At 41.9% G+C, this 15,909-nt stretch overlaps 1 protein-coding gene across 1 annotated transcript in view; it reads right to left on the reverse strand.

Annotated features, from left to right (window-relative positions):
- The window catches only part of WDR70 (WD repeat domain 70), a 2,546,720-nt gene that overhangs the window by 524,488 nt on the left and 2,006,323 nt on the right, over positions 1-15,909 (reverse strand). Inside the window, exon 15 of the mRNA XM_044069907.1 lies at positions 57-136. Within this exon, the coding sequence (XP_043925842.1) occupies positions 57-136 (80 nt within the window). The remainder of the gene's footprint in view (positions 1-56; positions 137-15,909) is intronic.

Here is a 15,909-nt window from a genome sequence, read left to right on the forward strand (position 1 = left end):
TTACACATTTATACTGTTAAATTCTCTGCAGTACAGTTAAAATTTTTACTACTTACGTGTTATAATGTAATCCTGTGTGAGGGTTTCTGCTTGTTTACACTTTCGTTTATTTTTAACCACACAAAGTTTAGCTCCTCTGCAAGAAAGATGTCAGTGTAAGTAACATATGAATAAAACCTGAAAAAAGATATGCTTATTTAGTCAATGCATCATAAACAATATATTTTCAAGAAATGTTGCAAGTCAAAACAGGCAGCACTAGAAATGTTCTTTCTTAAACAGAGAAATAAAAAATAAAGTGTGAAGTACTGGTTATACACAAGAGATGGTTTATTTCCTTTGAGTCGTCATTACATGTGGATACAGATCATGCACTCAGGTCACTCCATAGCAAGTATAAATATGACTGTCATTGTCCATGTTGGTGTGAAGGACCTGAGATGCACCTCCCTGGACTACAAGAAAAGAGACATGGAGGAGCTGTCTGATCTTGTAGCCCAGGCAGGTATGACCCTAGCCCTGAGTAGCATCCTGCCATCACCCAGAATGATACCACAGTACAAGGACAAAATGATTGACTTCAACAATTGGCTAAGCTTCTGGTGTCATTCTAAGGGGATCCAGTATCTGTCTGCCTGGGATGACATGATCGACAAACCACGATTCTTTGCCAGAGATGGCCTGCACCTGCTGCCCTTGGGATTCCGGATACTGGCTAAGGATCTTGCCACCCCATAGTGCCTTTTTTAGGCAAGATTCAATTGACAAATTCACCACTGTAACAGGTACAAGCAAGCAAAATCTGAGGGTAATGCTACTCAATGCTAGACATCTAAACCTCAAAATGCACTCACTCGAGGCACTCCTTAAAATGGAGAATATCGACATCTGTGCAGTGACAGAGACCTGGTTCAAGGCTCCAGAGAGCACCCCTGCATTACCAGGCTAAAATTCATACCACACCTTTTGGCCACCTAACTTGGACCGAAGCACTAAAGGTGGAGGCGTGTCAATATTCATTAAGGATATCCACACCTCCAGGCTACTTGCTCAGCATAATGCATCTGAGATTATCCAAGTGCAACTAACTCTGGGCAAGACCGCAATGCCCCAGGATTCCCACTCTTCATTTCTTGATACCCTGGAAAATATTAGGGTACAACCTAACACCCTAATAATTGGCGATTTCAACTACCCCACCATTAACTTAGAAAACTACTCATGTACCAACTCTTGTGCTCAACGTTTTCTGGAATTCATAAATTCTAATGCCTTGGATCAACTTATGCACACCCCCACCAGGGGCAACAATATCCTAGACCTGGTCATTACCAACATGGGCAACTGGTGTTCCACACCAGAGGTCAATTCCTCGTTGGTGAGATCCGACCACAAGCAAATCACCCTAGACATCCACTTCCCAGCCCCACCCCCCACCCCCATTAAGGAAACCACCATAAAAAATTTCTCCAAAGCCAACTTCACATTTCTTAAGACAGAAGTGGCAAACTTCACACCACCCATGCTGATGGACAGTAGAGAAACGACTGCTGAATCCTATACAATTGCACTTTATAAGCACTTACACGAGTGCATGGATATTGCAATCCCTAACAGAACCAAGATACTATCCACCAAAAAAAGGAAGCCAATCTGGTGGTCCCCTGCTATAATCAAACTCTACAACAGAAAAAAGAAACTGTTGCAAAAAAGAGTAAACTCCCATGATTGGAGGAACTCCATGGTCAGCCTCAGTAAGAAGCTGAGATCACTCATAAAATCCTCCAAAGCTAGTTACGAAAACAAAATTGCCACTGATTCTAAAGACAACCACAAAGCATTCTATAGCTATGTCAAGAATCTCAATGGCAACACACAGATCTGCTCTGAGTTACAGTGCAATGGCACTAAATATACAGAACCAACGGATATTGCCAACATCCTGACAGATAGGTTCAGTGCTAACTTTACCCCTCTCTCATTCCTTAAAGGGCCCAGCTCTATACCTGTAATCACGGGTTGCACAGGTAAAAAACACTCTCCAAAGCCAAGAACGCAGCATCTATGGGACCTGACAACACATACCACATGCATTCTACATGAACTACAGAACTAACTGGCACCCCACCTAAGTACCATGTTCAATCATAGCCTCACTCAGGCTTTGTGCCCACTGAATGCCTATTGCATGGCACAGCATCCACTATGCCAAAGGGGGGGAGCCAACACGACCCCAGCCACCACCACACCCCATTAGCCTGACGCAGCCTGGTCTGCAAGGCTAAGGAGTTTATCATCATGGAACCTTGGAAACAATGACATTGCACCTCCTGGACTGGACCCTACCCAGTTTGGTTTGTAAAGTCATGACTATGTCTCCTAAACCTGATAGACTTCTCTTTGAAGCAGTCACCAAAGCTGGTGATGAGGGTAAGGGTAAACACACAGCTCATCTAGATCTCAAGGCTTTCAACAACACCATCCCCAACTCTGGGAAACTCAGACAATATCACTCAAACTTATAAACCCCTATGTCAGAAGATGGGTTGCCAACTAGCTCAATGACTAACCCACACTGTGAAAGTAGCAGACTCTAAATCCAACTTCAGACCATGCGACAAGTGGAAAATCACAGGATTCAGTCCTAGGTCCCTTCCTTGGTGCATCTACTTCAGTACAGGGCTAACACAGAAGGTCTTTACACAAAACAAAGTTATGAATGAAAACTAGGAGCCACATGAATCCGTCCCAATGATAACATAATCCCACAAAAGGGCCCTCACTGAGACAGATGTCTGGTGTCAAAGCCATGGCCTCAAGCTCAAGATGCCAAAGTGCATTGTCTCATCTTTGGTAAAACTTGTACCATGAACTAGTCTATAGGCGGTAGTCTACTTAAACACGAAAGTGTGATAAGAGACCCTTGGGACACAGGTGGACAGACCTCTCTCCTTTGATAATCACAGTCGCAGTAGTCAGGGAAATCCCTTCACGCGGCACACCCAATCACAAAAAGGTTTCTCATCCAGTGGAAAAAAGAGGTCATTCTTCCCCACACTCATCTCATTAGACCCATTATAGAGTCTCCAGCCCCATTTGGTATGTGTACCTCACAAGACATTTTACAACTGGAAAGGCCACAGAAATACTGGAACAAAGAGGATTACCAGCACAGAACAGATGCCTATGCAGACAGTCTCAAAAACTCCAGCTTTACTCTGTCGAGACACGCCTACTCAGAGGTGATCTCAAAGTAACATACAAAAGCTAGCCCAGGCTGTTGAGCTGTTGGACATGCTCCACCTAAAGAAATCCTAACTGGCTCCAGCTACACCTAGGGACCCAAATCACCACACCAATAAACAGAACATGCTAGAGGGATAGATTCCTGTCTCAGAGACTTCCCATACTCTGGAACAAACTACCTATCTATCAAACAAAGCTCTCATTAGCACCTTCAAGAAAAATCTTGATGATTGGATGGGAGACAGGAACACCCTCGGGATCACTTCTGTGGCTGCTCTTGAAAGGGGCACAGGAAAATAATTTTTTTATGGCAAAAGCCAATGTACCACTTGGCTAGGGTTATATAGGTCGAAATAAATAGCCTACCTGAATACCCTAGAACCTTTGGTTGCTCTCATCTTTTGGCTCAGACATGGGTTCCCCATAATACAGCAGGTTGTTTTGTTTGCAGCACAATTTATTGTTGAACCCATTTTTAAACATTTTAATTTCAGCCACTACAAGGGAGATGTGCCTGAATCATGGAAAACAGCAGTTGTGCGGCCTCTGCATAAATGTGACAGTTCAACTGACCATGGAAATTATCAACCACATAGCTATTATCAATATAAATATGCTTTCAATAGTAGAACATTTTTAAGTCTGGGGTATTATTAATGAAATTAGTAACTTTCAAACTCTTGATCCTGGTCAGTTTGTTTGAATTTTTGGTCAGAGTGACTGATGTCACTGATGAAGTCACTTACTCCATGCCACTTATCTCAACCTTGCTAAGGTGGTTAACACAATTCTGTATGCGGGTATTACTGATAAGCTTACCAGTTTAAATACTAGTCCCATTACCACTCAATACATTGCAAGACTGCTCTCAGATCTAACAGAGTGAGAGTTGATGGCACCTTTTCATCAACTATACTATTCGGTAGTAGAGTACTTTAGTTCTGTATTGGGTCTCCTTCTCCTCAGAATCTAGTTCTCTGGTATGAATACAGACTTACATGGTTTGTGGTTGGCCAAGCCTACAGATAACTTGCCAAATAGATACCATGAAATACTCCCCTACAGACTTGTATTATTTAAAAAAAAAAAAAAAGTCTGGACTGAGTCAGCATTTGATCTTTCAACCAAGGCCTCAAAGCAAAACTGTAGAGCAGTTACATCTAGAAAAGTAGTCTGTCCCACTGGTTATCATAACAATGAAACCCTGCTTAAGACTGATAATGACACAAACTCCAGGGACATTCACTGGCAATGAACTGCTCTTTGTCAAATATTAATTACAGCAAGAAAATCACTTTACTTTGTCCAATTGTTTACCAAAGGTGTGCATCTCCTGGTCTACACTGCAGCTCAAGAGATATCACGGTCCTCCTGTATTCGTCCCCTCTTAGCTCAATGAATACAACACATCCTTTGGTATGGATCTCTCCCAAGAAGTAACCCAGCCTGAAACATCTCAACATTTCTTAACCAAGAGAATAAAGGGCTTGGTTCCCATACTCACCCAGATAAATAAAATCTTTCTCATTTTTTTTCAACTTATACACACCCCCATGTAAAAATCTCTGTCTTGTCTTCAAGACTATGAAAGACCCTATCTTACTAGGCTTTCTCCAAATATAAACATTGGTAATCTTAAATTTCACTTGCACGTTAAAAGGTCAAACAATCTGACCTCTTTAAAGTTAAATCTTAACTTGTGGATGGGTTCAAATATATTTAATCTTGGGATTAGTAATATGGCCCTTACCAAGAATGGAGATAAATCTATTCACTACACTCCTAGGGTGCAAGGCTAGACTCTCATTGGTCATTCAGATCATTTTCCTAGTACTAACCTATGATAAATAGAGCCACTCCTCTCAGAATCCAGATTGGCATTTCGTCAGTATATGGCCTCAGAAACTGGTGAAACTCCCCTCCCTAGTAAAACCTAGAGGACTGCACTAACATCACCCTTGACAGCAACGTCAAATTGCAAAAAAAAAAGCCAGCTTTTTTGCTTTCAGCCTAGGTACTCCTGCATGACCACAACTCTTTCCTTGTCCAGACCTGACTGCAGCTGTAGTTTTGCCTGCTTAGATAGCTACACAGATAGTAACATGTAAATCATCTTTTACAAGCTGCTTTTTCCCTCGAAGTGTTCATAGCTCAAGTAAAGCTCATGAGGAATTCTCAACTGCTGCTACTGTGGACAATTCATTTCAATGTTGCTGATTTTACTTTTTAACTTTCAGCAGTTTGTGTCTTTCTGTTGAGCCCTAATGACTTTTAAACTTTTATTACTACTTGGTGGGAACAGTGTACATCCTTCAGTGACAGTCACTGAGTTGAACTACTGTGAGTATGAACACTGATTTTAGCAGATTTCAGATGTCTTCCTGCCATCTTCATAACAGTTGTACTTTTGGCTTTGAACTTCTGATTTTAATTTATTTACCAGCTATGCGTTCATATATCAATCAGTGGCAGTCAGAGCTGCACTACTGACTTAGAATGATAATTGGATACAGTTAGTGAATTCAATCAGCTACTTAAACAGCTGCAGTTTTGGCTTTGCACTTGTTGATTTTAATTTAAAATCTCTTTTAGTACTGGATCTGCTTTACGCATCAGTAGCTTCAACTCCACTGTCCTTCTGATTTGGATGCCTACATTGGAATTAAAGATTAGGTCTACTTAAAGGACCATAATAAAAAGTTACAAAAAAAATTATATATTACTTTGCTATGAAGTACTACACAAGCCACATTTGCCAGCACCACAAAACGTGGTCATTACCAATTTCATTTTTTTCCTAACCCAGAATGGCCTCGTTGGCAGACATGTTGACATAATATTATATTCTTGGAAAGTTATTTTTTGCCCATGATGCACTGAGACGGCACAGTGCATGAGCTTACAATGACCTACTCTGTGTTACTAGATCAAAGTCCTATTCACTGAAAATGGAAGTAGTAAGAAATTGTGTTGAGTTTGAGAATCATCAGTAAAAAGCTCAGTGACATTTCTGCAGTGGTGCCTATATTTTCTACATATGTTTTTGCTCCATATTAGAAACGTTCTTGCAAAAGGATAAAGAAACAACTGAGATAATATTTTGCCTGTTTTCCTTCTTTCCCTGAGACAGCCAGTGTCACATTTCCTGGCTTGCAAGGCTTGGGTAATTACTGACAATGCAAGTCATTGGTTACCAGTTCATACTATAAAAGGTTTTATAAGTTTAAGGCCCCACGAAAGAGAAATAATGAGTCCAAGAGTTGTGAATGTTAAGCCTGACTAGCATTGTGATCTCATCAGGTGTGAGATAACAAAAACAGCTGTAGGTAACTTTCCTGTGTTTATTTTCTTTAGCAAAATACTTTCAGATATACAAGTTAAAGTGATGTATTAGTAAAGGAGTCAAATTCCTAATGAAAATATCATGAGAATCCATTCAGCCTCAGCATAGTGTGCACTGAGAAAGCAGATTAGGCCAGAAATGCCACAGAGTGGGAGAAAGTGCTAAATCATGTTTTTTTGAATATGTGTAACTATGAGGATCATACTCTAGGCAAAGAAAAAAATTCTGGGTAAGGGGCATGTTTCACGTAAGCTGCAGCAGTCCTTTAACTTTTGTCAAGTTGATTTCACTACCCTATTTCTCAACCAAGTTAACTGTCTTCTGTTTCATTTATTCCATTAAGATCAGGGCCCTATGAGGCAGGCGAGATACTGATTCCATTCCAGAGTTTACAGATGGCTTCTCTCCGACTGTGTTCTTCCAGCTTCTCCTACAGTTCCCCCCATGTTATGGGCTGCTCTCTGCCTGTTTTTTCCCTGAACCACCCACTATAAATAGGACACTCCCTAATTTACAGACTCTCCCTCTCCAGCTCTGGGATTTTTCTTTTATTCTCTTCTAGAAATTCCTTAGAACAAGTATTTTAGGAGGCAGTTTTCTCTCTGCTCTCTCATAATATGCTCCTAAGAGTGTCAGTTGAACGTCCTAAATGTGACCATTCATCCCTAATTATCTCCTCCTGATTATCTCTTTATTACCTACTTTAATTTTCAGTATACTGTAGGATAATTTCTGGCACATTCCCTGTACATGGTATGTCCAAATGCATCCAGTTCTCAGTTCTTGTTCAAGTTGCACTGGCATATCTACCCTAATTACTTCTAAATGTTTTACCAATATTAGATGGTAGTTGTCAATGTTTGCTAGCAATTAAAACATAATTCATGATCCAGATTTCTCAGAGCATAAACTGGCCAACAATTCTGTGACACATTTCCGGTAGTATGCAGTGTCACCATCTTCTAGTTGGATTAGCATTATTTGAAGATAGCCAGCTCTAACTTGGGACTGTCCATATGGCATTCTGGATACCATCTTCCACATCCAAAACTGGGTCTTTTATGTATCCTTGCCATTTTCTTCCACAAATCTATGCAACTCTCTTGCTCTTGTTCTTCCTCCTCAGGTACTCCTAGCTTTCTCCATTTCTGACTCTCACACAATCCTTTGTAAACACATTTAAAACCATCTTATCTTTATCCTTATTACTAATTGATGCCTGCAATGATCATCATAGGTTTGACAGTATTCTAATGAAGTGTCAATGAACAATCATTGGGAAAGATATTTGCTCTGAGGCATCCTAAAGAGCAAATCCAGATGAATGCTAGCCAGAATATGTGCAGCCTGGTAACTTGCTCAGGAGTAAAGCACTGAGGCAGAGGGTTGTTATACTCAGCATTCCATTCCTAATACAGTACAGGCAAAGGAAAAAAGATAGGGGAGTGACATCATGAAAGACTGTACCCAACACAATTTTCAATCAAGCCTAGAAGAGAAGCTGCTGTTAAGAAGGTAATGTTTAGTTAGGCATATAGAATACTGTATAATTACAAGACCGAATCAGAGAACATTAGAAAAGACTGGAAAAAGATGATGGAAAGGCAAGTTACAAAGGAACAACTCGAAGAAATCTCTAAAGCTCCCGAGTATGCAAGAAAGTCCAGAGGGTTAGGATTTTTGTACTGATGTGTTTGCAGAGTTATTGTTATACCCACAAAAACACTACAGAGGAGTTTTCCTTGGGTACTTAACAAAAGCTGGAGGTGTGGTGGGGAAGAGAGCGGTAAATGGCCTTATCAAGTTTAATGCTACTGGATGACATAAAAGCAATTACTTGAAAAGGGAAATCAAAATCTAAACCAGCTGTAAATAGAGTACTGAATATTGTAAAGGAAATAAAAGAATTGGAAGTGGAATCTAGAAAAGGGAAGGAAAGAGCAAATTTCATACAAATAAATGGAATTTGTGGTTACGATACATGAAGAATAACATTCAGGAGGAGGACTGAGATTTAAGTGAAGGCAGGAATTCAGCAATTTAAGTAATACTGGAATGAATTCAGACTGTTAAAAAGAAAATGTATACAATAAAGTATGACAATAACAATGGAAAATGTTACTATGGTTTATCTTCCATTTATGTATGTATACTCATTTTACAATTTAAAATGCAGAGGTTTAATAAAGATGTTTAACAAAATGTCAGCCCTGATTACCTTCATTATAATCCACTGGAGAGTCTAACATTCAATTTGCATGTTTATATATGTCCCCATATCAAAAATGTTAAGAACTGAAAACAAAAATGTGTGATCTGCACAAATTGTGTCTCGGGTGGCGGGGGGTATGAATTTATTAAGTTATGACTAGAATGACATGACTGCAGAGAATAATCTTGACCACGCTACTTTATCATTACTACTTCCACTGTTTGTAACCCAGCACGGGAAGATAATATTTTGGACTTCATCCTCTCTTCTGAAGATGTAAAAGTACATGGTGGTCAGAGAAAGTACAGTTTTGTACCTACCATAAATGTAGATGTCCGAACTGGATAGCATCTGCAGTCATAACAACAGGGTTGTCCTGTCGTCAGGCAGCCCTTCAGTCGGCCGGATTCCAAAAGTCCGGGTCGGCCCGGCTGATGTCGCACTTCACCCAACGTCATCTCTGCTGGTCTCCGGGTATAAAAGCATCAGCCGACGCCATTTTCTTCAGTGTTTCTTGCCCCAGATGCCAGTTGCCCTTCCTGGAAGGCTAATTTTTGGATAAATGCCAATGTTTCCAAAAGGATAGAAAACAAACTCAAAAATAAGCATGTATGCACATATATACAAACAAATACACCATAAGACTCCCCCCACTAGCTAGCTATTTGGAGGGTAGATACCTAGGAGTACCACAGAGGGAAGGAGGGAGGGTAATCCTGACTGCAGATGCTATCCAGTTCGACATCTACATTTATGGTAGGTACAAAACTGTACTATGTCCTTCATGGATGCATCTGCAGTCATAACAACTGGGTAGAATACCATAGCCAACTAGGGGAGGAGGAAAAATTAGTTTATGGTGTGGTTAGGATCCCTTGCAGCACAGCACTGGCAAACCCTGCTCCGGATCTGGAGTATAAAGGTAAGTTATAATGCTTGGCAAATGTATGCACGATGGTCCAAGTAGCTGCCTCAATAATGTCCTTGGTTGCACCACCGTAGAAGAAGGCTGTGGTAGTGGCTGTTGCCCTTGTAGAATGAGGCCTTATGTACTGTGGAATTGGTTTTCCATGGAAGGAGTAACAGAATCGTATGCAATTTCCTATCCATTTGGAGATTGTCTGTTTGGAAATAGCTTTTCCTTCCTTCCTGTTGCATAGGCTACAAAAAGCTGGTCAGTTTTCTGCTATTTTTGTTCTGTCAGGTAGTAGCGTAACTGTCTATGTACATCCCAAGAATGCAGCATCTTTCCCCTCTGTTTTGTGGGTTGGGAAAGAAGGTAGGTAGGTGGATTGCCTGGTTTAATGCCACTCTGGATATCACCTTAGGCATAAACGTAGGATTAGTCCTCATGGACACTCTATCTTGGTGGAAGATTAGGAAGGGCTGTACTGCCATTAAGGCCTGAAGCTCAGAGACCCTCCTTGCTGAGGTTATTGCCAGTAGGAAGGCAGTTTTCCACGATAGATGCTGTAGGTCCGCTGTAGCTGCTGGTTCAAAAGGTGCGAGTGTCAATTTTTCTAGCACAAAGTTCAAATCCCAAGCTGGCAATGGTGGTTTCCTTGGAGGTTTTACATTCTTGATTCCTCTGAGGAACTGCCTGAGTAAAGGATGTGAAAAGACAGGTGGATCAAAGCTGTATTCTGCTGAGATAGCTGATGCATGAATCTTGATGGAGGAATAGGACAGGCCTGTATGTAGAAGCTCTGCCAGGTACTCCAGAATGTTAGCCATATCTATAACTGACACATCTTTTCCTCTTTCGGTGCTCCAAATGACAAACCTTTTCCATTTTCCTGCATAGTTCCTTCTTGTTGAAGGTCTGCGGGCTTCAAGGATAATGTCTTTAACCCTTTGGGAAAGCTCTGGGTTAGTTGCTGCTATGTGATGTTCCATGCATTCAGTTGCAACGTTTTTAGATTTGGATGCAAGATGCTGTAGTTGTTCTGAGTTAACATCAAAGGCATCAGGGGTATTGGCCACATGTTGCCCCGAGACATGCTCCTCAGCAATGGGTACCAGTGTTGTCTTGGCCAGTTTGGAGCTATCAGGGTTATCCTTGGACGTTCCTCCTTGATTTTTAGTAATACCTTGTGTATCAAGGGAAGAGGTGGAAATGCATATGCTGTTAGACCTTTCCAGCGGAAGGAGAGGCAATCCACTTTCGATGCAAGTGGGTGGAATGTCCTTGTGCAGAATTTTTGAGCTGGTGATTGAGAGGGCGAATAGATCTATCTGTGGCCTTCCCCATTTCTTTGAGATGGTCTTGAAGATGTCGGGTGTAGCATCCATTCATTGGGCATCCGATGTGGTTCTGCTCAATATGTCTGCTAGAGTATTGTCCTTTCCGGTACAAATATTGCCTGTAACTGGATGTTGTAGCTGAGTGCCAGGTTCCAAAGCTCCAAAGTCATTCTGCATAGGGGGTATGAATGAGTGCCTCCCTGCTTGTTGATGTACCACATGACTGTGGTGTTGTGTGTCACTTATCATCTTATCATCAAATGGCCCTCTTTGAGAAATGGTCTGAAATTTTGGATTGCCAGTTTTACTGCCAGCATTTCTTTTAGGTTGATGTGCAGGTGGAGTTGATCCTGCGTCCACAATCCTTGTATGCATTTGTCCAGCATGTGAGCCCCCCATCCTAGGTCTGAGGCGTCTGTTGTGATGGTCTGGCTTGCTTGATAGCTGTGAAAGGGTAGGCCTGGGTTTGACTGGCATGCTTGTGCCCACCATAGGAACTCCTGTTTTAGGCATGGGATTAGTGGAATTTCTGCTTCTAGGCTGTGCCTGTGTTGGGACCATAAATTCCTTAGGTACCACTGTAGTTTTCTCATATGTAGTCTGGCATGTGGAACCAAGATTATGCATGATGCCATGTAGCCCAAGGCCTGCAGGACTTTTCTTGCTGTTAACTTGTTCTTTTTTGTTAGAGCCAAGAAGTAAAGAGGGGAGTTCTTTTGTTTTCTGCGGTTAGGAATGCCATTTGTTTTACAGTGTCCAATTCGCTCCCAGGAATGTCCTTGTTTGGGATGGTATCAGCCTTGATTTTTGTAAATTGACTGTGTATCCCAGTGCTTGTAGCAAGTAAATGACCCTTTGTAAATCTATTGTCAGCTTGCTTTTGTTGTCCCCTTGTAGTAGGCAGTCCAGGTATGGGTAAATTTGGATTCCCTGTAGTCTGCAGTGGGCGATTACTGATGCCAGGCATTTTGTGAATACTCTGGGCGCAGTAGATAAGCCAAAGGGCAATGCTGAGAATTGATAATGCTCTGATCCTGCAAGAAATCTGAGGTATCTTCTGCAAATTGGTCGAATGGGGACGTGCAGGTATGCCTCCTTGAGATCTAGAGTTACCAGCCAACACTCCTTGCCCAGCATGGGAAGAAGTTGCTGTAGGGTCAGCATTTTGAATTTTGGGACAATGATGTATGTATTTAAGGTGGACAGGTCGAGAATAGGTCTCCAACTTTTTTCCTTTCTTGGAACTAGGAATAGTCTGGAGTAAAATCCTTTGCCTTGTTCTGTTATTGGCACTCTTTCCACAGCTCCCATCTTCGCTAATTGCATTATCTGCTGTAGAGCTTCTGTTTTTTGATTTGGAGGCAGGTTTGGCATTCCTCTTTTGACTGGTAAAGTGTGAAAGTGGAACCGGTAACCTTGGTCTATGGTTTGCAAAATCCACTTGTCTTTTGTGATGTAGTGCCAGTTTTTCAAAAATAAGGTTAATTTTCCGCCTAATGGGGCTGCTATTTGTTCCCTGGTAGGCAGATGTAGAGTTAAGTCACTGTGATTGTGCTGTTGTAGTGGTAGTGGCTGTGTCAGTCCCTCTGTTATTACCTTGCCACTGTCGTCCTCTGTAGGCACCTCCTCTGGATTGGTTTCTGCCTCTGGAACGTCTATTCCTGCCCCTGTGGGATCTTGTGGAGTCAGGAAAGGACCAATTTTTGGCAGGCCAGTTCCTGCTAAACCTTGGGGGCTGAACCTGCAAGAAATCTTTAACCGTTTGAACAGATTTTGCCTTTTCTTCCATTTTCTTCATTACCTGCTGGGCAGGTGTACCAAACAAACTGGTCTTATCCATAGGAGCATCTAATAACTTAGCTTTAACATGATCCGGTAAGACTTGTTCCTTCAGCCATGCATGTCTTCTTATCACTGTGCCAGTCATGGCTGATCTAAATGAAGCCTCCAGTGCATCATAGCCACATTTTAAGGAATGGTTACTAACCTGTTGTATGTTATTTACCATTTCTAATACATATTTCTTATCTATAGAGTCATCAGAGGATAGTTTTTTAGTTAACTGATCAAGCATAAACTCTTGGTATTGTATCATGTGAAACTGACAGTTTAAAGCTCTAGCTGAGAGAGTAGCTGAGGTATAAACTTTTTTGCCCCATCTGTCTGGTTTGGCAGGGGCTGGAGGTAAGGAATCTGGTGCAGAGCAGACATCATTAAAAGCATCGTCCACAACAGAGAGAACAGGAGGTATAGCTAAGGGCCTGTGTTGTGGAAGGTGCAGAAAAGTCTTAAGTCTTTTTCTGGAATCTGAGAAATCCTGTTGCTGCCATTGGAATTGTTCTCGCATGGCATGTAAGGTTTCCCCAAAGGAGAATTCTTCTGGTGGAGAAGCAGCTGGAATGGATTCTTCAGCATCTGAGTCTTCATAATTGGAGAAAGGAGCCTCTGGCTGGTCTGTAATATCTGAGTCATCCATTAGAATCATCAGAGGACACAGGCTGGGGGCTCTGCCCTAGGTCTCTTCTCTGGGGGCTGAGAGGCCCTGTCTGGGTGAGATTGAATCCCTAATTAAGGATATTAAATCTTCTGCCAGAGTAAGCATTTGTGAACTAGAAGTAGGCCTGGTTGAGGGGGGTTTAACAGGCACTGATTTAGTAGACTTGGCTGCTTTAGCCCTGGCAAAAGCCTTAATGGACATGGTTGCAGGAGGCCTAGCAGCACCACGTGCTGGGGTAGAGACATCCAAAGGGATGGTGTCTGATAATTCACTAGAAACCACTGTAGAAGGTAAAATTTCAGAGGCCGATTCAAGTAAGGTAGCTGGAACCTCAGAAGTAGACAAAGATTCAGCTGTGCTTTGATCAGTTTTCTCGGTTTCGGCCGAAACCGAGACACTCGGCGTTTGCTTAACCATGGTTTCGGCGAAACCGTGGACCGCGAAAGTGTCTTTCTTTCGTTTCTTAACAATTTGGGTAGTCGGAGGATCCGGCCATAATGTACACAAAATCTGAACCGAAAAACTGTTCAGCAAACTCCGACCGGCGCCCAAGCGTTCGTCGGTTGAAGGAAGCTTACAGGCGAACAGGCTGCTACGTCGTGGTCTGGGCCTAAACAAGGCAAACAGTAAGGTGGAAATCTTTATGAGGTATTTGTTTCCACAAGTTAAACAGTTATTGACTTTTCTGACATCGGCTGAGGCAAGAAAGAGTCCCCAACGAGTACTTAGCTTTTAGAAGTCTTGAGTAGTATTCGGTAGTAGTAATCTCTGGATCCGACCGACCGGCACTTGCGAACAGCTTCTGCTTCGGGCGCCAAGCGGCAAGAAAGACTGAAGAAAATGGCGTCGGCTGATGCTTTTATACCCGGAGACCAGCAGAGATGACGTCGGGTGAAGTGCGACATCAGCCGAAGCGGACCGGACTTTGGAATCCGGCCGACTGAAGGGCTGCCTGACGACAGGACAACCCTGTTGTTATGACTGCAGATGCATCCATGAAGGACATCTGCTGAGCGACTTGGAACATTCACTTGTTAGATGTAAGGTAGACCGGAAATTGGAGATTGAAACTAATGCAAGTACAGAGGAGAAACATTTTTATAGGGCAGATTATGCCATTATTAACTATTTTCTTTAAAGTTGGGACTGGAAGAAAGTTTGATGGAATGAACGCACAGGATGTATAGACTGTGATTTATGTCAAAATGGAAGCAATAGCTAATAAATATATCCCATCCAAGAGAAGACAAAATTCATCAAAGGACCACCCTCCCCTGCATGACTATTAGTATTAAAAACTGCATTAGCAGAAAAAGGAGATGGAGTATTATAAAAAGAAATACAATGAAATATAAAAGACAAGTAGAAGGAGAGTTCCAGGATGGAATAAGCTCTCATTACAACAGAAGAGAGAAACTAAGAGTAAACTGGGTGAATACACACAACTAATAACAAAACCTTTCGTTATTATGTGAAGCAGTGAAGGAAAGAGCAGAATATTAATGTCTGGGTCACTGATAGGGTACCACAATTACAGCCCCAGAAAAACGGTGGCATTTTCAGCTAACACATTTTCAAGACTACGACACACATTTAATAAAGACAGGAATTAGATTATGAAAAGAGAATAATTGTAAACTATTGCCCAAAAATTTTAGAGGGTACAGTTATAGATGATCTCTCAAAAATATGGAAAGATACTTCACTGGGAACGGATGATATTAATGGATTTTTCATAACTAACATTAAGAAAAAGCCTACAAGGCTCTCAACTTTTCTTCTCCAACAATTCTTGCAATCAAAGTTTGTACTATCACAGTGGAAGTGTGTACATGTAACTCAAATTCACAGTGGAAAGTGTTTCTTAATTAGCCTTACAGGCATTATTGGAAAAGATTCTGAATTATCTTAATTAAAATCTTGGACTAATCAGCAAGGAATAATTACAAAGAAATGTCTTGTTGCTTGAATGAGGGCAGAAAAAAGGAAACCTTAGCTGAGTGTGTAACTGTATATGAAGACATTGATCATGAGAAGAACTGAGAGGTGTGACAGCCATTTAATCACATACCTTCTTCTTCTTTCGGCTTTTTCCCGGTTAGGGGTTGCCACAGCGGATCACCTGTCTGCTCATGATTGGCAGTGGAGTTTTGCGGTGTCGAATTGCCAGCCCGGCGACTAACCTTCCGCAGGAGGCATACACACACACACACTCATGCCTAGGGCCAGTTTAGAGTGTCCAATCCACCTACAGCATGTCTTTGGGATGTGGGAGGAAACCGGAGCAAACCCACACGACCACAGGGAGGACATGCAGACTCTGCACAGAAGTCACCCCAGCCGAGGATCGAACTGGAGAACCTCTTG

This window comes from Protopterus annectens, chromosome 1.part0 (assembly GCF_019279795.1).
Source record: "Protopterus annectens isolate FY-2018-M chromosome 1.part0, PAN1.0, whole genome shotgun sequence".
NCBI lineage: Eukaryota > Metazoa > Chordata > Ceratodontiformes > Protopteridae > Protopterus > Protopterus annectens.